A 24,387-nucleotide genomic window follows, 5' to 3' on the forward strand; every position below is an offset into this window, starting at 1 on the left:
ATGCCTCAATACCTGTTTTGAGGCAAGGAATGAGGGAATTGTTGGAAGTTCTTAAGCAGGGGAGGGCAGCAATTTTGTTGTTGTTGTTCATCCTCACCCAAGGATATTTTCTTCATTGATTTTTAGACAGAGTGGAAGGGTGGGGGAGAGACAGGGAGAGAGAAATATTGATGTGAGAGAGACCCATTGATTGGTTGCTTCCCTTGACCAGGGCTGGGGATCAAGCCTGCAACTGAGGTACGTGCCCTTGACCAGAATCGAGCCGTGGGCCAACACTCCATCCACTGAGCCAAACCAGATAGGGCTACGGCAGCAATTATTAAGAAGATGACTTTGAGTATTATATTTTAAATGGGCATGAGGAGAGAGAAACTAGAGTTGAGATTAGCAAGATCTGGGAAAGTAAGGGCCCAGGTCACCCACCAGACAGTGAAAGAGAACCCCACCATTGAAACAAACAGAATTGGTCAGGGACCAGCATACATGTGGAGGGGAGAATGGAAGACAGCTTCTGCAAGGCCCTCAGTGACTCCATCTCCTGGAATTCACACTTTGGTGCCATCCCCTTCCTTTGAGTGTGGGATGAAGCAAGGAACTTGCTTTTAACAAATAGGAGCTGGCAAAAGTGATGAGGTGTCACTGAGGTTAGGTCACAAAAGACCATAGATTTTGTCTCACTCACGTTCTCTTTCTGGCTTTACTCCCCTGTTTGCTCTGAGGAAGTCAGTTGCCCTGTGTGAGCATCCCATAGAGAGGCCCACATGGCAAGGAGCTTTGGGTGCCTCCCGCTAATAGCCTGCGAGGAACTGAATCTTGCCAATAACCAAGTGAGTGAATCTGGAAGCCAGGCCTCTTGAGATGACTGCATCCCGGTCTGTTAAACTCAACTGCAGCCTATGAGAGAGCCTGGACCACAGGTGACTAGCTAAGCTTTGCCCGATTTCCTGATCCACAGGAATCCTGAGACAATAAATGTCTGTTTTTTAAGCTACTACATTTTGGAATTAGAGATCTCTCATACAGGGAGGGAGGTACTTAACTGACATGGAGATGGTAGGGGACACATGTTCTTTGAGATTAAAATCCCAGATTCGTGGCCCAAATTTGTGTATACGCTTTTTTCTAGGCTTTGTTGATATTAGAAACTTTTCATAAAAAGAAACTTCTCTGCCACCTCTTTCACTGTATCTTAGAGCTGGTTAATAAAACATGACTTGATTTTCAATTTCAAGTGACGCAGAGAGGGCATTCCAATAGAAAACTGGCAGGAAATTAATGCCATACACGCCGGGCAAGGCAGATGCTTCTGAATCTGACACTTGGGTGAAACACACCTTTCCTTTTTGTACATCTGACCCTCCCTTGATTTTGCATCGGTAGTTTGATTTTAGGAGCCTGGGAAGGGGGGAAATACTCTCTCAATATAAAACAAGTCATCCTACAAATGCATTTACAACACCAAAACACTTGAATGATAGTTAACAAAACAGTTGGCCTCGGATTTTTAAGAAACTGTATTATCTCTGCATTTATGCTTGAATTGTGGTATTCAGCAAAGCTAATAATCATGCCTGTGAACTGTGGAATAAATCTTCATGCTAAACTTTTGCAATGTGTTTTTATACGAAATGCGATTACTTATAATTAAATTCTTTTCACTAATCTTCTTGCTGTGAGAAAAACAAAGTACAAAACTGCCTTACCACATAACTTGTAGGACTTTAAGGGCATATAATGTCCAAGTAAATAATCATGCTGTTTTTATTAGCTAAGGCTTTTTTTTCATATGACATCTTCTGTATTGTAGTGGGAAACAGAGCCTCCGTATTTGAGCTTGACAGCTTGGTGAGACTCATGGTCATCTTAGTGGTGAGAGGCTTACAAACCAGTAAGAAATAAGCTGTTCAGAAGCCAGCCTCCAACTCATGGAGACATTTCATTCAATCTTTGAAAGTGCAAGGAGATCTCTGTATTTAGTCCAAGATTGAGGCAAACTTTCTCTCTGATTACCTCACCTGTCTGTGAGTGAAGAAGATAGCAAAGTACACCATTTGGGTTTGTCCATGTTCTCCCTTTCTCAACTGCGAATGGGCTCTTGCTCTGATCTGCAGGTGGATCAGCGCCTCTCCCATTGCATGTGTGGTAACTCCCTTCTGCAAATACTAGGAGCATTGAGGCTTATCTTCATTTCATTAAAGCAAACATATCTGGACAATTGAGAAAATAAGTCCATCTCCCCTTGATATATCTAACTATTTCTGCTCTAAATGCAGAAATACTGTGAACCTCTAAGTCCTAGATTCCTTGTCAATTGGGTTATAACAACTCACAACTCCTATTCAAACTATGTTTTGCTGATTAACATCTAGACACATGTTCACAGGCAAGCAGTTGCACAGAGATGATGAATATGGCTCAAAAATCTGGGCAAGCTTAATTTCTTCCTTGGGTTTTGGCACTGGGGAAGGAATATGGTTTCTTTTGACCCCTGTTTTGTATTCTGAGAAGTGATGGGCTTCAACATGGCAGTTAATGGTCAGTTATTAGTCATGTGATGAGAGATTCCTAGAGGTGAGGCAGGAGAAAGACAAATAGCTGAGAGCACAGGCCCAAGTGTGGTACATATAAGTGCACACCGAGTCCTGAAAGCATAAGCCACTGAGTAATAGGCAGAGAGGGCTAGCTGGCCCCCCCAAAATATAGGCCCCTGTTTCAAAGGGAGGCAGACCCTCAGTGAGGGAATGCATTTCTTGGCCACCTTGCATCGAGGCAGGATTGATGTGAGCAGAAGTGAAGCGTTCCTTTCTGAGCTGAGACTGCTAAGAAGACATAAGAGTCCCTGTCAGCCTGGGTCCCTGAGTGACTGCATGGAACTGACACTAAGAATGCTAAGGGTGATAGAAGTTAAATGCTGTGCCCAAGGTCACAGTCAGTTAGTGCCAGAGTGGGAACTCAAATTCATGTCTCCTGACTCTCAAGGTGATAGCTCTTTCTGACAATGGAAAAGGAACTTCTGCCCAAGCCACTGAAGTCACAGTGATTGAAAGCATGGACTCTGGGATCCAGAGAGCCAACATTTAAATCCTGCCTCTACCTTTACTAACTGTGTGACTTGGGCAAGTTGCTTACCTTTACTGTGTAAAATAGGGATAATAATAGTGCCTATTCCATGGTGTTGTTTGGGGGATTAGTCAGGTGCAAATAAAAGTGCTAGGCCCATAGTATTATATAAGTGTTTGAAAAAAAACCAGGTAGATAAAATCAGATGAAATCTTTATAAATACCAGTTTCCACCTCTCCACACATGAACACTAGGGGAGCTGATGCTTCAAGCCCATCTTATTCACCCCTACCCCTCATCTGAGCCTTTACCCCAACCGATATAATCATAGAAATAAGAGCCCATAGGCTACCATGCCACTGAGCAAAGGTTGGCACCTCCATTCAAGAGAAGCTTAAGACCATTTCCACCATGGTTTGTCCAGCTGCCATTGAGAGATCTTCTATAACTGTAAGCTTTTCACCCCACAACGTTTTGAATGCCCTTTAATTGTACTCAACCTGTCCCCCTCCACCTTCCCAAACCCCTTTCTACTGGACCTTCCACAAATTTCACTTCATGATAAACAATCTCCTCTCATTTTCAACCTCTTCTCTGAATATCCTTTCAAGCTCCTCCTAGACTTCCTGGTCCCGAGAGCTGCTTCCTGACCAGTTTTCCCCTTCTTCTTGAGAAAACAAAAACGATAGGGAAAAAAATCCACCTTGCTCCTTTAAGAATGATGGATGCTCCAATGTTTACATGCAGTTCCCATTCATTCTCTCTCATTCACTGAAAATGTAAGCTTCTGTCTCAGTCTCATTCACTAGTCTCCTCTGTTTTTCTATTTGGTGACTTCAGTATCAAGTGGACATCCATGTAGATGGCCTTTCCAGCTCCTTGACCTCCTCATCACCAGCAGCCTTTGCCTCCTCTGCATCTCAGCAACCCTCGGCCCTTTAGTCAGCAAATCTTCTACACAAAGATGCTTCCTGTTCTGTTCATTCATTTCCCTGGTTTTCAAACTCTTTGAGGTCTCAATCTATGACCATTTTCTCACCAACCTTCAGCTTTCTCTAACTTTCACTTTCCTTCTTATTCAGCATATGTTCCCTGTTATAATCATTCCTCTGCAACTTCCTTCAAATCTTCTGCCACGTTCTCTCCCTCTGATATATTTAATTTGTAAAACTTCAATTCTGGTTGAACCTAATGACCCAACTTCTCTAGATTGGTAGCCAAACAGATTGGTGACAAAAAAAAAAAAATAGCCCAATTTGAAAAACTTGCTCAATTTTAGATTCATGTTCTCAAACCTCAAATGAGTACTGATTCTGTTCCAAAATCAACTGCCCTTTCCTCACAATATTGCCTTTTCCAGTATCCAAGATTACTACCTCATGTCTTCTCTCTCCAAATGTCCTACTCATCCTCAGTGTCCTCACTACTTATATCATTGCAGGAACAGGAGCCATTCTCCCAGTGGTAACACCATTATGTCTACATTCCCACCTCAAAACATTGGTGCTTTTGACCCTTCTGCCTGACCTGCTCTCCTCCTAGTTCTTTGTACAGCGGGCCTTTTCCTATTCCCCAGCTTGAAACTTAAGAGTCACTTTTCTACCAAGTCCTTACTTGGGCACCTGTTTTAGTATGTACCCCAGGTGCTCCTTACCTTTGCTTCCTTTTATTGTCCTGCTAAGCACCTATAATGGTCTATATTATAGACTCTATAATAATTCCTTCATTTATGAATTAGTTATTGTCAATCTCTCTTTCTAGAACATAAGCTTGTTCTCTATTGAATATCCAGTGTCTAGCTCAACACCTGCACCTAATAGACACTCAATATGTAAGGGAAGGAAGGAAGGAAGGGAGGAAGGAAGGAAGGAAGGAAGGAAGGAAGGAAGGAAGGAAGGGAGGGAGGAAGGAAGGAATAAATCGTGGAATTCTACTATATGGTTGGGCCGTACTCTATACTTATATGTACATTATTTCATTTATCTGACTGCAACCTGATTGTCTCTGAAATAAAAGAGACACAATTCATATTCATTTAATTTTCTTTTAAATCCCATAACAATCCAACAGCAACTGTAATGTCGCAGAGTCTGGGCATTTTAGATGTACATTTTGCTGCAATGCTCTTTTGCAAAGAAAGACCATGACAACTCTTAAATATGTTCAGAAATAGGGGCTTGAATGGCTTCACGAAAAAGGACTGGCTTGCAAGTCAGTCAACTGCAGAGACATGTCCTTTCATTTTTCTGGGTTTTGAATTCCTCACGTATAAAATGAAAAGTTGGGACTCAGTTTTCCAAGTTGTTTGGCAACAACAAAATCCTAGGATTTGGTGAGTGTCTACAGCCTGCCTTCTAAGCAGAATACCTCATCTGTTTGTGGGGGTGGTGTAGCACTCAGATGAAGCTGTGGTTCAACCCAGTGAGCAGGACAGTGACCACGCATGCAGCCATGAGGGTGACCCCTGTGTGTACAAGCACCTGTTATGTGCCCTGGCATCCTGGTGACACAAAAGGCACTCAACTTAGATCACTAGGAACAAGACACAGAACATTCCAGGGGCTCGGCCACAGCAAATCTCCTGCCAGCATCCACCATCCCTTGGACCTCAATGGGGAGCCCACAGATGGCCCCCTCATGTTGCTCCAGGCTGAACACTTGGGGTTTTGTAGGTACAGAGTTTTTCTTTTAAAGGGAGTCTGTGTAGCCTACAGACAGCTCTGGCCAATTGGGCAGGCTCCATCTCACTGGAAGGTTTCCACAGCACTTCTATTTATACCTCATCCTAAGTGGCATGAAAAACTCCAACCCAAAGAAACAATAGACACACACAGGAGCCCTCAAAGTAAAGTCAATTGAGTTAATAATTTGAGCAATCTTACAACTGCTCAGAGGTCCAGAGAAGCAATGCTCTCCTTAATTAGAGGGTAGTTCTTTAAAGCTGTGACTCCGTCTCTTCATTTTCCCTCTGCCCAAATCCCTGTCCTTCACTCACATTAGGAAAATGGGAATTGTACTCAGCCCCCTGGTGCAATCCTCTCTTATTTGGAGCCATATCATTCTGTAATTGAGTTCCCTGGGCCAGGCCCACTTCCTTTTTCTTCCTCCCCATTTATGTGCAAATTTAAGGCCAAGGACATTGATGTTCCTTTTTGGGTTACTCCAGAGCTTGGCATTGGGCTGGCCCTTGAAGAAAAAGTAGTGAGCGTACCACTGTGGGGCATGGGAACTGCACTGGACTGCGCCTTAGGGCAACGAGGCCAGCGGGGTCACCGGTACTTTCAGAAGAGCCCGGGTCCCATTATTTCTACCTGCTGTTCAAGTAGTTAGAGTCACTCTCCTGTGATTCCACAGCCTCTCCCAATAGTCCCAGTTTCTTCCAGTTGATGCTTACTGTCATTTATAAATAAGATATCTCATTTCATAGGTGTCTTTTGCCTTCATCAAATCTCAGCAGGAAAATCGTAGCTGTTTCAGCGGTTGATGTGTCTTCCTACACGTGCCAGTGAGGGGAGCCGAAAGGAAAGATCTAGGCAGTGAGTGGGTAGGCTTTTCCCAGCAAAGTGTGGAATGCTGAACTTCGTGAGAGCAATAGAGTAAACAGAAATGGAAGCTACGAGCCAGGATGACTTGACCAACTCTTTAAAATGCTGTATCCCCTCTGGGCAGGTTCACTGCTGTAATAAGTGATTGCATATTGAAAGGATCATTCTGGATTGTTCGGTTTTCAGTGGGCTGGTAATTTTGATCTTAGATGGATGCTTCTTTCTCCAGCACCTGGGTCAGACACCAAGTTAAGTCAAAGACATCCTTTATGTGATAAGCGATGTTACTTGGGCACTGTAGAACTGTTTTCCCTCTTAGAACGGCCATGACATCCTTCATTCTCTGGAAGTCATAGAAATAACTCTGTTCTTTTCCCACTCAGTTCTAGTATTTGTAAATGTCAGTAACTCCCTGAGATTTCTACAGCAGGGCTGTGTGAAGGAACGCTATCCACATAGATTTTGGGGGACTGAATGTAACTGATCCAGGACCTTAGTCTGGCCTCTCTCCTTAATTAATGTTTACTCTATGAAGGGCAACCCCAGCTAAGTTAATGAGTAATGTCATATGAACTTCGCCATTTTGCCTGATTTCCATGAGGTGGCTCTCTGGTTTGAAGTAGATCGCCTCCCATTAATAACTTTCCCAAGACCTTGCAGAGTCTAAGGAAAAGGTTGGAGCATAAAAATATAACTCAATTAGTCTAAAAAAAAGTCACCATGTTGAATAGAAGGCCAATGGCTAGACTTTCAGGAGTGTTTGGACACATGTAACCACAGTGATGGAATGCCCATCTCACGGCTGCCTCAAAGGTATTCTTTAAATAAAATTTAAGTTACTGCTTCTCTTTATTGTACACAATGTCCTATAAAGAAGATATATGTCCACAATTAAGCTTTGAAAGAGAACCATGGGGCCAGTTCCATTTAAAGGGAATGAAGTCAAGCAGTAAATTTGCTGGTCACTCTTTTCATATGGACTGTATCTTAGCCAGCAGTTGGTCTTTGATGTCGCAACAATAGCACTGGGCCTCGGAGGCAGAGGAGGCCCCCATCATCGAAACTAGTCCACATTCATTAAAATGTGGACACCCGCGGGCAGGGGAGCACGCATCAGGGAGCGCCGGGAGTGGGCTCCAGGGCTGCGGGAGGCCGTTACCAGAGTAAAATGGCCATCTCTTCTGCTCCATCTCCCCTGCCTGCTGTGTTCTTTACTCTATTTTTAATGGAAGTATGACATACGTATGGACAGACGCACATACGTGACTATACAGCTAAATGGGATTTTACAAACTGAACACACCTGTGTCACCAATACTGGGATCAAGAAACAGAACATGCCCAGCGCCCCAGATGGCCCTTGTACTCCCTTCTGGTCACTTCCTTGACAAGGGTAACCAAGGTCCTGACTAATCTTCCAACAGCATGGATTAGTTTTTCCTGGTTATGACCCTCACGGGAACAGAACTGCATGGCATGTACTCGCTTGTGCCTGGCTTCCTTCACGCAACATGACACTTGTAAAGTTGTACATGTTGCCGGTAGCTGTCGTTTGTTCATTCCGAGTATGAGCATTTACTGCAGTATTACCTATCCTATTGTTGATGGGCATTTCTGCCGTTTCCAGTTTGAGGCTGCTTTCCATAGTGCCGCTATGAGCATTCTTTTCCAGGTCTTTGAGTGCATACAGGAATACGCTTCTGTTGGGTAAATACCCAGGGTGGCTAGGCTTGCTGGGTGAGAGGGTACACATTACATCCTGTTTCAGTAGTTACTTTGGAAAAACAATTTTCAAAAGGGTTCATATCAGTTTACTTGCCCATAGGTGTTCCACATTCACACCAATACTTTGTGTCTTCAGCGTTTTTTTTTGTTTTTGTTTTTTCCATTTTGTCATTCTGATGGGATAACAGACTGTTTTCACATGTTCAGTGGGGATACATTTTAAAAGTTATTTTTTAGCTATCTACCCGTCAGTGCTCACTTTTGTGATATTTACCAAATTAATAAGCTACTAAGATAGCTAAAATGAGACTGGTCCCCACTCAACATTTGGAGTTCGAAGGGAAAAGAAGAGAGGGCGCTGTAGAACACCCTGAAGTGTGGGACACAACCCATCACAAATAAAACAGAACAAAGGCTCAAATTCACTGAGTGTCCGTGGCAGTCAGGAACGCAGGACGAACAACAGAAAAAGATCTAGAACCAGAGTGGTCCACAAGCTGATTAGATATTAGCAATGTAATGCCATAAATAAAAAAGAAAATAGGAAACTATGGAAAACATGGAAAAAACTCTGACCACTTGTTCCTCAGAAGACCTTGGGACGCACTGAGGAAAGAGACATCTGATTAGTCCCAGGGAAGAGGTTCTGGCTGGCAACAATAATTCAGAAGCAGAATATCCAGCTCACAGAGCTTGTGGAACTCCTGTCCCAGGCATGTCCTGTTTCTCCTGTTACCCCTGAGAAAGGAAGGTAGGAAAGGGTGCCCCTTCATCAGTGAAAGTGGTTGCAGGCTTACATTGTTACAGTGCTACAGTGATGAGTAACATATTGGTGGGCACAGTTCCATCCCTACCATGGAGCATATGATTTTTCAGCAGTGAAACTACACAAGGGAGACTCCGAAACAATCTGATGGGCAGAGTCCTGTGCTGACAGAATTCCACGGCCTTTTCCAGCTCTAATTTCTCAGAGGCAGGATCCTCTGGGCTCTATCCTTCCCCTCAACCTGACTATGTGCAGCTCCACAACACAGCCCTAGGTCATGGTTGGGTCCCGCTGGAAATGTTCAGCACGTTCATTGGGCATCTGCTTGCTGGGACATAGCTACATAGTTAGGCAGGGTGGAGATGGGGACTCTGGTCAACCAGGGGGCCAGCTGCTTCCCCAGTCTCTTCTCTCGAGCTGCCCCTGTCCTTTCCTTCTCCCATATGAGAGAATAAGCCTCTCTAGAAGCATCACCGACTGGCATGAGGCAGAATGTGTGTCAGCCTCATGGAGCCAGCTTGGACTAGATCAGTTCTCTATGTGAGGGGCTCAGAACAATCAGTTTTTAAACCTTGATTTCCTGACATTGTTCTGCCTCAGTTTCTTCAGCTGCAAAATAGAGATAATTACCATTGGGCTATGATAAAGGTTAAAAGTGTAAATACATATAAAGTCCTTACAGCAGTTCTAGGCACAGAATAAATGTTCAGTGTTAGCTTTTGCATCATCATCATCATCATCATCATCATCATCATCATCAATTCTGAAGATAAACTTCAAAATTTAGTAGAATTACCCCATGAGGATATCTATTCTTAGATATAGAAAATGAAATGTGGAGTTGAAATGACTTACCCAAGGTCACACTGCTCTGTATTAAACCATTCCTATGAGTTAAACCATTCCTATGCACCAAGAATGGTCCTCACAACATTATAACCTCCCAGCAATGTAGCTATTATTGTCCCATTTTACTGAATAGGATAAGAAGCACAGAGAAGCATGAGGCTTTTGCCTAAGGGCAGACATGTAAGTGAGAAGAAGTAAAATTGACACAAATCCACAGCTCATGCCTTCGGCCACTCTGTTGGGCCTTGTGACTAGTTTTGGCTGGTGGGGTGCTAATAGAGTGACCCAATCAAAGGCTGAAGTGTGCTGTCTATTTGGGCTCACCTCTGCCTTTCTGTGCATTTTCATCGCCATGAGAGAGATGCATGGCAGGTAGCCTGCTGGTTGCACAAGTAAGGGAGATGCATAGAAGACACCCAGACCCAACCCACAGCTTGGAATCTATCCTGCCTAGATCTACTGAACTCTAGCCAACCCACAAACCCACGAGTGTGAGAATACATGCTTATTGTTATAGGCCACTGAGTTTTGGAGTAATTTGCCATGCAGCATAATTGGGTAATCTATAATAATAAAAGCATAATATGCTAATTAGACTGGATAGCCAGATGACCTTCCGGACGAAGCTGGGGCTGTGAGGGCCGAGGCAAGCCATCGCAGCTGCGAGGGTCAAGCCCCTTGCACGAATTTCGTGCATCGGGCCTCTAGTAGCTAAATAATACCTGACCTGTATTAAGTACTTTCTGAGACTTGTAACTTGCAAGAAAAAGAAGCATCTTGACCAGTGCTTCTGTATTGTGTATATCAGTAACCTGAGGGCCTTGTTAAAAATGCAGATCCTGACTCAGTAGTTCTGGGTGGGGCCTGAGATTCTCATTTTCTAAAGAGCTCCCAGCAGTTGCTGCCACTGCTGCTCCACAGACCACACTCTGGGTACAAGGGTGGAGAAGTCCTCTGGAGCTTCTCACCTGCATCTCTGGGTCACAACTGCACCTGGTGAACATCAGGGCAGTGGATGGGCCACCTTATATATAAGTGAAGGACAGTCCTTGCCCTCCAGTGAGAATGCTATGGGTGTCTAATAATCCACACTCTCCTAATAACCAGAGTGGCCAGGAGGTTGGCTCATGTTGACATTTCCTAAGCCCACTTCTTGGGCCAAGGATTGGAAACACCTAATGAGATCTCCCCCTTTTCTTTTGTCCTTTCTACTTCCTGGAAATTGAAGGTGCCCAGCAATAAACTTGACTTCCAATTTATTTTGGGCTCCTAACCAATACCATATTTCCAAGTCACAATGTAATTGAGTCCCCAGGCAGGAGCTACAACCCCTATATCTGCTTTTCTTAATTTTCAGTCAGGCAGGGCCTAGGGAAAGGGAGCTTAAAGGAAGCCAAGTCTTCTGCTGGGACACTTTTCCGCCCTGTCTTCCTGCCAGCACCTAACTTTCCTTCACCACCGCCATGGCCACCATGCCCTGGAGAATCAAGCCCCGTGATATGTTTGTACTTTGGGCATGCTAACCAAAACAGGAGAATCCTTTCCAAGGAGACAGTACCTTTTCTCTTCCTTTTAGTTTTTCATACTCTCTTGTAGATCACACATCTATCTATACCTTAACTGTGGAAAGGTAATCCTGGGATTCAACTTCCAAATTCTCTGAAGTTTTCCAACGATGTTCCTGGGTGGTTCAGATTGTAAATATGTTATGTGAGCACCTTAAAAAGATTGCCATAATTTCCTAATAAGCTAAACATACATTACTGTATTACCCAGCCACTCTGCTCTGATATATTCACACAAGAGAAATGAAAGCATATGTTTATGCAAAGACATATACCTGTATGTTCACAGCACCTTTATTTTAATAGGTCCAAATTGGAACACAATCTAAATGTTCTTTAATGGGTGAATGGATAAGCATACTAGTATTGTAATCGCATACAATGGAATATTAATTTAAAATAAAAGGGTCAAATGCTCTATGCTCAAAACAACATGGATGCATCTTTGCAAAGAAGCTCACTGTATTGTACATTCTGTATGATTCCACTTATATAAAAATCTAGTGACAAAGGCCTGGAGATTGCTGGGAATGAGGGATGAATCACAAAGGAGCATGGGAAACTTTTGGAGATATATTTCTTCAACATCTGATGGTGCTGATGGTTCCATAAGTGTCAAACTTATTGGATTGTTCGCTTTAAGTATGTAATTCCAGTTCAATGTATGTCATGTACAGCTCAATAAAGCTGCAATAAAAAATAATAACACATTGCCACTTCCCCCTCATCCTCTTCCCATCTCTATCTCCCTGGGGTGGCTGGGAGCCAAGGCATGTTTGTTATGTGTCTCACTGGCATTGGCATGAATATTCTATCTGGATGCCTGAGGGAGTAAGCTAACACCGGGTGGCCTATGACATCATTTCCAGCTTCCTTGCACCCCTCATATAGATTCCAGCCACACCTTGTCATTTTTGAAAATAGAGATGCAGTATCCAGCAGGAAGCGGTCTATTGCATTCACAGTCTTTTTTTTTTCTAGGCCCTTTCTGTTAAACATCTGGGGGTTGGGGGGTTCCCCAACTACAAGTCTGGCAGCCCAGGGCCCCAAACTTGAAGCTAGAACTCTCCCATTCCATGGACCCTGCAGCACAGTCTCTTCCTGGGGGAAGGGCTGTTGCTCTGTTACAGAGGGGCATCAGTCACCAAGAGTGCTCCATGAAAGATGACTCGGTTTACTAACATGTGCATGGGTCAGGCTAACAGGAAGAAGGGGTAGTTAACCTACTGTTTTTACTTCTACTCAGTTTACAGAGACAACTTTCCAGTGACACATGCTGGTCTGTGCTTGGGGAATTGATGTAAAGCTGTATTTACCAAGGCACCACGGCCTCTGCCTGTTTCAGGCATTGGATGACACACCTTTGATGACTTCCCATGGCAGCTCATCCTCCCACCTAAGATAGCAAACAAGCACCGGATCAGGGTCTCAGGGGAAAGACAACCAGTTAGCTCTCCAAACACCAGCAATTTGTAGGCTTTGCCTAGGCCTGTCCTTCTCATTTCTAAAATTTTGAAACTCCCAGATTCGGGGGCAGGGGGTGGGGGCGGCTGGTATGGCCTGATTCCATTGCTGCCCACAGCACACCCCTTTCTGAGGCTAACAGACTTCAACTTGGTTACGGACAACAAGAAGCAGCAGGTGCCACATGGAAACTCCGCACCTTACCTTTCCTACATCATCGCTACCTATAGAAGTCATTGCTATCCCCATGACTTAGGTTTGAGTAGTGCTTTGTTTTGTTCAGGTTCTCCCAGAAGCAAAACCTGAGACAAAGAGCATACCTGGGAAATGAGCCCAGGAAACTGGAAGGGGAAGGGGAAAGAAGGCAGAGAAAGGAAAGGGCCATAGGTTATGTTATCAAGTGAGTGACTACCATGGGCAGTGAGTACTTAGTCCCCAAAGGAATGCTGGGCACCAGCATGGAAACATTATTAGCATAGTGCTCCACCCAACCTCTGCACTGACATGGCACACAAAGAAATAAGTTCAGCTTTTTGTATTTTATGATCATGGCTTCTTATGAAGTTATTATGGAAAGGGAGTACAGACAAGAGTTTAAATAAAATGTGGAATGGGATCTGTTTTTTTCAATAACACATTCTCTCACTGTTTCTTAAACTCACTGCATATAATCCTGGGCCTTGGACTGATGCCAGATCCAATGGCCTAAGTAATCTTCTGTCTTTTAGGGGATGAATACAGACAGAAGGGTGCTCTTAGCCATCACTGAAGAAAGAGGCTTCATCACCATCTTTTCTTTATAAATCGTAAAGTCCTGAGCCAAGGTTGCAAAAGAAAGACTTTCTCAGAAGATGAAAGAGAAACAAGAGAACCACAAAAACCACTAATACATTGTAAGATAAGACCAACGAAGACAAGTTACAGGAACCGAGATAATCAAATCTGGAAAAGACAGGAACTATTAAATAATAACCTTCAAGTCTTGCAAGAGATGTTTTTTGAAAAGAAGAAATCAACTGCTCATAATGCTGAGAAGAAAAACATAAACATGAAATAAGATTTAAAGGAGACATTACAGGAAGAATGTTCTGACTCTGAAGGTTATAAAAAAAACTTAGATGGCATATAGAAGATAGTTGTGGGATTTTTTCCTTTGGAGGCTTTAAATCCAAAATAGATTCTTCTTTACTGAATGGGTAGTTCTTATGAGCTCTGAGGTTTCCCCCCAGCCTCACAGATCAATGCCTGCTAGAACACGGCTGAAAGAACATGAATGAAGAGGTCACACAAGTAATGTAACTTTCTTTTGGTTTGTATACAGGAAAGTAAAATTAAAAAATACAGTTATAGTGTTTCAGTTCAAGGTGGTGGGCCAAGCATTTTTGTTTATTTCTTTCCCCTCTTCAAATTCTCTTGAAGAGTCAGATAGAATATAAACATGAATCACTACAGTAGTGGAAAGCTGAAAAGGGATCGCCTATGGAAGAAGGAATGATTTCTGGTAGATATAAAACAAATGTAACCCATTGAAAGTGAAACACTAGAGAGCTGAGAAAGTGAAAGAAAGATCTCTAAAAAAGTGAATCTCCCTAGAAGAATTCCCATAATAATATCCAGGATACTATTAGAGGCTGTGTTAGTTTCACTACCAGTATCTACTTGCAAGAAATGAAAACACATGTGCACAGAAAGGCTTGCCCAAGAACATTGACATGGTCTTATTCATAACTAGAGGCCCGGTGCACGGATTCGTGCACTGGTGGGGTCCCTCCGTGTGGCCTTTGGGGACACACAACCCTGCCTGCTGCTCCCGCTCATCCTGGCCCTGCTGCGCCTGCCACGGGCTCACAATCCTGATTGGGAGAGGCTCACGCCGCCGCAGGGCTGTTGAGTGGCTGACCCCTGGTGGTCAGTGCACGTCATAGTGACCGGTTGACCAGTCGTTCTGTCACTTAGGCATATATATATATATATATATATATATATATATATATATAGAGAGAGAGAGAGAGAGAGAGAGAGAGAGGTAGAGAGATAGAGATAGAGATAGAGATAGAGATAGAGATAGATATAGATATAGATATAGATATAGATATCCAAAGTAATGGAACTAACCCAAATGTCCATCAATAGGGAAATGGGCAAATAAATTGTGGTATAGCTATACAATGGAATACCACAGAGGCATAAAAAGGAGAAACCTACTTATATATACAACAACATTAATAATTTTCAAGTTATTATGTTGAGCAAATGAGGCCAGACATACCAAAAAAAAAATGCATACAGTATGATTCCATCTATACAAAGATGTGGAACAGCCAAGATTAATCTATGGTATAGGAGTCAGACATTGGTTGTCTCTGAGAGGAGTGAATTGCCTACAGGGGTACACTAGAAGACTACCTGCGATTATGGGGATTTTCTATATCCTAATTTTGATGGTAGCCACATGGGCATATACAATTGTCAAAAATGAAACTGAACCTTTAAGCCGCATTCATCTTATTGTATATAAATTATTTATTATTTAAATTTTTTTAAATGCAAGGAGAAAGAGAAAAAGAGATAATAAGTAGAAGAGGGGAGAGGAGGAGGAGAATGACAAGATGAGGAAGAGGAGAGGAGTGAAGAGAAGAAAAGAGAGACTAGTGAAGCTAGGAGGAAAGAGTGAGGACAGGGAACTACTGACTAAAAAGTGGAAGAGAGAGCGAGCTGTGGGCTTGTAAACCATGAAAGATTGAGCCATGACACAAAACACACTAGAAAACCACAAAGAGAGAGAAATATGAGAGAAAAAATTGAGAGGCATCAAAGATAGATTTTGAAATTCCAATATTAGTTTCAAATTCAAATAGGAGTTTCAGAAGGACAGTACAAGGATATTGGGAATACTGGTAAGCAAAGGATTACTAAATAATTATTCGAAACATAATAAAACTGCTAAGAAATTATTCCTGAGGTAACTATACTGAAAAAGAAAGAATAAAAGACATAATGAAGAAAAAAACAGAAAAAAGAAGTAATACAGCACTAATTATTTGGATAATGTGATGAAAATTTGGTAGCCATGAGAGATAAAAAGTATGTCAGAATATTGGTGGGGTTTTTTTTTTTTGGGGGGGGGATTATGTTACAAATATTTATTGGTTCTTGATAGAAAAATGTAAGTGCAAATCTGTTAATATGTTAAAAGTAACAAAAATATGACTTTCAAAACTTTAAAAATGAGAAAAATAAACCATATTTAAATATTTTATAAATGTTTAAATGCCAAGATCTAATAGAGCACTTAGATGCAGCCAGTGTTTTAATTCCTACAACAACACTAGGATATAGTTATTATATGTTTATTTTATAGATGGGAAAACTTAGACATGGGCTAACTCTCTTGTCAAAGAAAACATAGATAAATTGGGGGTGTGAGACAATATAAAAATTACAAATTGAGAACATCAAATAAATTGGAAAAATATTTTTAAATCTACCAGTAATCATAATAAGATAAATGTGTTAAGGTTATTGATGTATTGCATGGAAAAAATGTAGCTATTGGTTATTAATAAGAGAGATATTTTAATCAAATAGGCAGAGAACGTTTGAAAAAAAAGTTGGAAAAGGATACTCAACAAATATAAAAATAAAGCAGCAGTTGCAATACTAATATGAAAAGAGAAAAGTATTTCAGATAAGATTCAATAAAAATGTAAATAAAAATTTCACCCTGATAAAAATTAACCAGTACAAAGGATATTTTATGTCCTAAAATTATGAATTCTAAGTAAGTGAAGCAAAAATTAATGGGATAATAAGGAGAAACAGACAAATCCACAAAAGTAGTATATGAATACAATTAAGTTCTTTGAGGAATCAGCAGATAAGTAGACAATAAATGAATCAAGACTTAAAGGGTTTTCATAATATAATTAAACATGTTGATCTGGAAGGTCTTAGAAAGATATGTAAGACTTTGTACATCATAAAGAACATGAAGTCATGAAGCATTTGCAAAATAGGCTTGTGCTATGCATAAACTTTATACTGATAAAGTTGAAATTCAGTTAAAATGTATGGAAAACATAAATTATCAAAATTGACTAAATTTACATTATCTGAATAGACTACTCACCCTGGAATAAGGTGAAATTTTAATCAGAGATTTTAACAAACATGTACTAAGCCCAGAGGGTTTTATGAGTAACTTCCAACAATCTCACAAGAAACATACAATTATTATTTAAAGTGCGACAGTGAAAGAAATGGAAAGATTTCCAACTCATGTCGTAACTATAACGTTACTACTACTGAATGGATACTACTAGTTCTCATTTATTCACCAAGAAAACTGTAAGCATGTAGTATTACTAAGTAAAGCTTTCCTAGATTTCAGAACCAACTAATTGGAGAATATAACAGAAAATAAACCCTATTCACAATAGTAATCAAACCTGAAAAATAGCTCGTAAAAAGAAATGTGAAGAATGATGAAGAGAACTATAAAAGTTTACTAGGACATAAATAGATATGTATACCATGTCCTGAATGGAAGCATTAAAAATTTAAAAAAGTAGGGTGGATGAAGCAGAGAATCAAATCAGTGATTTGGAAGACAAGGTAGCAGAAAACAATCAGAGCAGCAAAATGAAAACAGAGTTTAAAAAATGAGGATAGTTCATCTTACATAAACCATAATTTTAAAGAAAATGGTACTACAATGACATTGTTTTTGGTGTGTTAAATCACTGTTACAATGCTATATAATAAAAAGTAATTTCTTTTACATCTTCAAAAAAAATTCTCAACTCTTCTAAGGTAATAAAAACATATACAGCAATTCCCATTAAAGTCTCACTGAATATTTAAAATAATTCTAGGGTCTGTTTGAAAGAAGACATTTATGGAAAATTTTAAGAAAAAATTTTTTTTAAATGAAAGGAAATTTGCCATAAAAAACATTTTATGAAAATACATAAAATGAAGCTAGTGTGGTGTTGATAAATGAACAGAGAAAATAAAGGTCAAGAAACAGACTTATGTGAAAGTGAAAATTTTAGTATGTGATAAAAGTGTTATTTTGTATCCATGATTGTAGAATGAAGTATTTAACAAATAGTAGGACAAGTGACTATTCACTTGGACAAAAAAACAAAGTTGTATCTTTATCTTTTCTTTTAAGATATATTTTTATTGATTTCAGAGAGGAAAGGACAGGGAGAGAGAAATAGAAAGATCATTGATGAGAGGGAATCATTGATTGGCTGCTCCTGTATGTCACACACTGGGGATGGGGCCCGAAACCCAGGAACGTGCCCTGACTGGGAATTGAACTATGATCTGGTTCATAGGCTGATGCTCAACCTATGAGCCACACCGGCTGGGATGTATCTTTACCTTAAACCTTACACCCATAAACAACTTCAAAGTAGATTGTAGTCTTAAACAAACAAAAATAAATAAATAAAAATAGAAGTGTTAAAACAAAATATATTTAAAGATTTTGACAATCTTTATTTGAGGAAAACTTTCTAAAATAAGGCAAGAAAACCAAAAGTCATAAGGGAAATGATTCAGGGTTGATTACATTTAAAACGGAAAGTTTCTGCATGGCCAAAGGCAGCATAAACAATGTTAAAAGGTGAATGCAAGATTGGTCCAAACATTTACAAAGTTCATGAGACAAAAGTTCAATATGGTTGATAATTAGCAAAGCTGGCCACAGTAATTCCGCCCCCCACCCCCCGTCCCTGTGCACATGGTTCTTTGCAATGTTACTTTGCTGGCCCTGCCATCAGGAGGATTTTATTTCCTCCCCCTAAAATCTGAGCTGACCCAGTGATTTTTTTGCTGAATAGAATGTGGCTAAAGTGATATTGTTCAAGTTCATCAAGAGGCCTCTCAACTTCTGCTTTTAGACTCTTGCTGTTCTGAGTCCACCATGTAAAGAAATTCGGCTAAATCCTCCTTGAGGATTAAAGACAATATGGACAGAGAGCCAAGGTGACAGCCAGCACCAACCATCAGACATATGATGTCATCTTGGACCATCTAGCTCATGTCAAGCCAACAGAAGGCTGTTGCCATATGAGTAATCCTAGGCAAGATCAGCAGAACTACCCAGGTGAGTCCAGAGAAGGTGCTGACACACACACTCATGAGCAAATAAAAAATGGCTGTTAAGTCACTACATTTTGGGGTGGTTTGTTATGCAGCAATAGCTAAGTGGGACAGTTATCCACAATTATAAAGAATTGTAGGGATAAGAGCAAACAGACAGCCTGGGAAATGGGTAGGCAAGTCACAAAACAAGAAACAATGGCTGTTGACTTGAGTCAGAGCTGGAGGAGTGTTGTTGATGGACTGAAACAAGAACTTGGGCTCCACGGTCAGCCTGCCAGGGTCTGAATCCTGGCTGTGCCCTACCACAGCCTTGGGCAAGTTACTCAGACCGCTCCAGGCCTCAATTTCCTAATCTATGAAATGGGTATATAAATACTATCTATCCTATAGGGTCATTGTAAGGAAACTTACTTGTATTAAGTACAAATGAATGTTTTGTACATATAATTGTTTTCTTACTATTATAAATTAAAGACATATGAAAGAACTAATCTGCGTATCTGATCAACATGAGCCAAACTTATTTCAAGGAGGAGATAAGATTTCATTCAAAAGTGAAAAAAGTTGATGTCTTTTGCTTTTATTGCTATAAATAGTTCAGGTGAACTTTTGAATCCAGAGAATCAGTGAGTACAAGAAGCTAAGCTGGTTTATTGAGTGCAAGTAGAGGAATAAGAGGGAGGAAGTGCCTATAAGATTATAGTTAGGAAATAGAGAACAAAGACATTTAGTTACATTTCAGAGTTTGGTTTGCTTTAATGTTACTGTAATAATAACCAATTTGATGTTTTATAACACTTGCTTAAATGTCATTGTCTTAATGAGTTGTAGTTTTACTATTTAAAATCTATAGAAATTCATGGTTCTAAATCTGGCTGAGATTTAGTAGAGAGACACTTATTTGAATTTCAAGTAAAATATTATTATTATTGTTATTACCTATGGGTTATATAATTTGAGATGTTCTGTCGTCCAGGCTGCTTTTATTACATATAATTGTTTTCTTACTATTATAAATTAAAGACATATGAAAGAACTAATCTGCATATCTGATCAACATGAGCCAAACTTCTTTCAATGAGGAGATAAGATTTCATTCAAAAGTGAAAAATGTTAGTCTGCATTTTTTGCACCTGTTGCAAACAACTGTGTAATTTCTTATTAGATATTTTAAAATAACTGAAAATAGTACAAAGACTAACATTATTTTCATGAGCAACACATATCCAATAGAGATAGTGTGCTCAAAGCATTTTACTGCCTCCTCATAGCATACCTCCAGCATAGGGAGTCACAGAGTAAAAAAAAAAAATCTATCCCCAAGGATGCTGAAATTACCAAAAAAAAAAAAACATGTTAGGTCATGTTTTGTGTGTGTGTGTGTGTGTGTGTGTGTGTGCCTGCATGTGTATTTTTATGTGTGTATGTATATATGATGTATCAATGTATTTTTACATATACTTATATGTTCATATTTGACACAATAAAACCATCAAGAAGTTTGAAAATGTAAATTGTTAAAAGGCTTTCTCTCTCGTAGTCAGCATGATGACTTTTCCAAGAATTTAGAATAGAAATATTCTTCAAAGATTTCTCACTACAAAATAATAAAAACAAATTAAGCATCTTCTAGCTGTGCAACCTTGGGCAAGTTACTTAACTTCACCTTTTTTTTTTCATTTGAAACAGGGATAACAATAGTACCTCATTCATGTGGAATTTTTGAAAAGATTTTAAAAGCTACTATATTTAAAGCGCTAAGGACAGTGTCGGACACACAAAGGCATTTTACAAATCTTAGCTATTATGGTTGTTATTCTTACTACTATTTTATCGGGTGTCATTGATGTGTCAAAATCACCAGATCTTAAATATAAGAGTGTATCTCCTTTAAAATGATCCAAACACATACTACAATTTGGGTAAATAAACCTACCACTCTGTATTTCTAACTCCAACCTCCTATTTTAGAATGTTTTAAGCAGAGAAAACCAAAAATAACATAGTATAAGCATTCATTTTCCAGTTGCAAAGAATGATGTTAGCAGCTTAAGATCACATAGAGCCAATACAGGAGTTTAGGAGAGGTTAAAAATGTCCAGTGAACAGAAAGAATATATCATCCACAGTTATGTTTTCAAATACACCTGCTACTGGTGCATTTACTTCCTAGGGCCTGAAAGCAACAGGCTAATCAATGGCTTTTGCAGAACTTCTTACTTGACGGAACATACATGCTCCACTTGAATCATAACGCCTTTGGGGAATCAGAGGGCCAATGAAATAACTTTAGTCAGGAAGACTATAAAATTTTTATACTAACAAATTACAAAAGAGGGTTCAATTATGAACTCAACTGTTAAACTCATCATTCTGCCTGGATACGTGCATTGAGTGGACAGAATAACCGGACACTACTATAGGGTAAACTGAAGCTGGGATATCAGCAGCTCCTTGGGACCCAAGTGATTCCTAGGGGCATTACTCTTTCAAATACCCCATTTCTTCCACTCTCTTGGGGCAGTTCTTCAGCCAAAGGCGCTTTGGAGAATGTAATCCACTTCCCCTTTGCAGTTGCCACTTCCACCAGCTGCTTCTCTCATTACCTTACTGTTCAGGCAGCAAAGGCCGGCCCCGTTTCTTCTAATGATAGCAAGCACCTCATTAAAAAATCTGCCAAATTTACTTTTCCATGGAACATCACTTTTGCAGCTTTTCATGAGGCCACGAGGAAAGAAAGCATCATGTATAAAATATGATTTCCAGAAATCTTGAAGATATTAAGAATTATTCCTACATGACTGGTGGGTGTACCACAGTCCATAGAATGGCAGTATCTTCCATTTCCCCAAAGGAATCCCAGCAGTCTGTCCCCGTACCTGTCTGCCCACAGGAAAAGGCGAGAGGACCCGACAGAGTTAGACATTTTCAGAAACGTCCCCAAATTAAGAGAACTTTAGGCTCTGGGGTGAAGACTTTCCTGTTCCTGGTTTTGCATGTGTTCAAGGGTCACCTTGCTTTAGTCTATAACACCCAGGCAGAGAGAAAACGGTGTAATTCATCAAGAGTTTGGAATGTGTGAACTTTGGCAACTTTCTTAACCTCTCTGAACCTCATTTATTTGTGTGTGTGTGTGTTCTGTAAAGCGGAGATAGTAATAATATAGTACCTTATTAAGTCAGTTAGATTTTGTAAAGCACTTCAAACAGTTGCATAGTAGCCACTGTTTGAAATGTTGAAGTGAATTCTCTCTTTAATAGTAAACCTTTCCCCAACAAATTACATAAAGAGGCAAACACTGAATAAGAGACAACGATTGGAAAGTCCTTTGGAAACAATACTTATCTGGGCATTGCAGAGCAAAGAGCTTCAGAAGGGCTAACTTGCGGAGGAGATTTTAGGCGCCAGAGAATTCCCTCTGCTTTCGAAGGCAATCCCTGCAGACTTTTACCCATGCCCCAAGCTGACAGTTGTCACATCACTAGACCCAAGGGAAAGCGCTTTCCAAGGTAGCAGCAGGCCATCCTTACCTGGGAAATCCTTTATCAGGAAACCGAAACTCACCTTTTATATGACGCCCACTCCCCCCCCCCCCCCACACACACACTCCCCTCCTCGTCGCGACCCCCACCCCCCGGGCTCCTAGCTAAAATCGATCGTCATTACAACCCCATTCTCAAGGGGCAGAGCGCTAGGAAGAACTATTGGCTGTAAGTTTAAAAGCCTGAGTAACTCCGTCCCAAAGCACGGCAGGTGCCTAGACTCCGCGCCCTCCCCTTGGCCAAGACCGCACTCGGGAGCCTTCGTGAAGCCCACGCGGGACATCGGAGGCACCCACCGGGACCGCGTGGGAGCAGAGAGGATGCCTGGCCACTCTCCTCGGGAAATCATTTCCTGACCTTCGGTATTGCTCTCGGAAGGGGCAGACTCACCAGGGCTCTCGCTCCCATACCCAGTTTGGGGATATTATCCTATACAGTCTCCTTCCGCAACCTCCGCCCCTCTCCCCCTCCCAAAGTAATACTACTCGGCCCCTAAAGGGCAACCGCAGCCTGGCAGCCCCCCAAAGCAAACACATGCATGTTCCACACTTCCTCTGCCCTGTGCACGCCTCGCACCCCTGATGTCTGACCTGCGGCAGACCTGGAGGCGCGCGTCCGCCAGATCTCAGCGCCAAGTCCGGCCTCCCGATCGTACTCCCGCGCCGCCTCAGCCTAAGACGGGCTGCCCCGGCAAAACTGCTGCCAAAACAGTTGCTCTCGGGTGGGGCGGGAACCCGCCTCCTCGCATCCCTCACGCGCGAGCCCGGCACCCAGCTCCGGGTCCCCTCTGCCGCGCGCGCCCCTCTCCGGCAGCGCACTCACCTGCAGCTGGGTCCCGCTGGCGTTGCCCGCGACGGCGTCCTGCCCGTCGCCGGCCCCCGTGCCGCGCAGCACCGTTATGTGCAGCGTGAGCAGCAGCAGTCCCAGCAGCAGCAGCAGCTCCGCCGCCAGGCGGACCATCCTCTTGAGACGCGCGGCTTTAGGACCCGGCGCGGCGGGCGGCGACGGCGGTGGCGCCGGGGGAGGAGGAGTCGGAGCTCCCGAGCCCGGCAGCGCGGCTCCAGCCTCGGCCCCCGCCGGGCCCCCGCTCCCCGGGCCCGCGGGGCCGGCGCTGGGCACGGCGGGGCGCGCCGGGCCGGGGGAGCAGGAGCCGCCGCCGCCGCCGCCGCCGCCACCGCACCACGGCGGAGCCACGGCGGGGCCGGGGGCGTCCAAGCCGGCTGCGGAGCAAACCCGGGCGCTTCCCTGCAGCGGCGGGGACAGGGGGCAGCCCGGGACCCAGGCCGGGCCGGGGACCACCCTGCGGACAGGGGGCAGCGGGGGCGGCGGCGGGGCGGGCGCAGCCGAGCCCCCGAGCGCACATGGGCGCCCCAGATGTGGCCGCGGCGCCGCTGCTGGAGCAGGAGCGGCCGCCAGAGGAGCGCGGGGAGGAGGAGGAGGAGGAGAAGGAGGAGGAGGAGGAGGAGAAGGAGGAGGAGGGCTTCAGTGGCGGCCCGGAGTTACCTCCACGCTTGGCTCCCCCGCCCTGAGCCACTCACCCGACGAGCCACCTCCCCTCCTTCCCGGGCTACTTTGGGGCGCGGAGTGCTAAGGTGAACTGGCTTCAGATGGGGGCCCTGGGGACACGGGGGTTGTCACTATTTGGAGGTGACCTGGGCGCCCTTCCGGGGTCCGAGTCCAACTGCCGGGATGTGCCAAGGGTGCGCCACCGCTGCCGAAGTCGCTGCGGCCCTCGAGGGCAGGGCCCTGAGCG

The 24,387-nt window shown here is 42.6% G+C and overlaps 1 protein-coding gene across 1 annotated transcript in view; it reads right to left on the minus strand.

Annotated features, from left to right (window-relative positions):
* The window catches only part of ISM1 (isthmin 1), a gene marked incomplete at its 5' end in the record, with an annotated part of 74,790 nt that extends 51,196 nt beyond the window's left edge, over nt 1-23,594 (minus strand). The window contains one exon of the mRNA XM_081097511.1: nt 23,457-23,594. Coding sequence (XP_080953637.1) covers nt 23,457-23,594 — 138 coding nt within the window. The remainder of the gene's footprint in view (nt 1-23,456) is intronic.
* Nucleotides 23,595-24,387: the final 793 nt, after the last annotated feature.

The sequence above is a fragment of the Myotis nattereri genome (genome assembly GCF_964212035.1).
Source record: "Myotis nattereri genome assembly, chromosome: 8".
Taxonomy (NCBI): domain Eukaryota; kingdom Metazoa; phylum Chordata; class Mammalia; order Chiroptera; family Vespertilionidae; genus Myotis; species Myotis nattereri.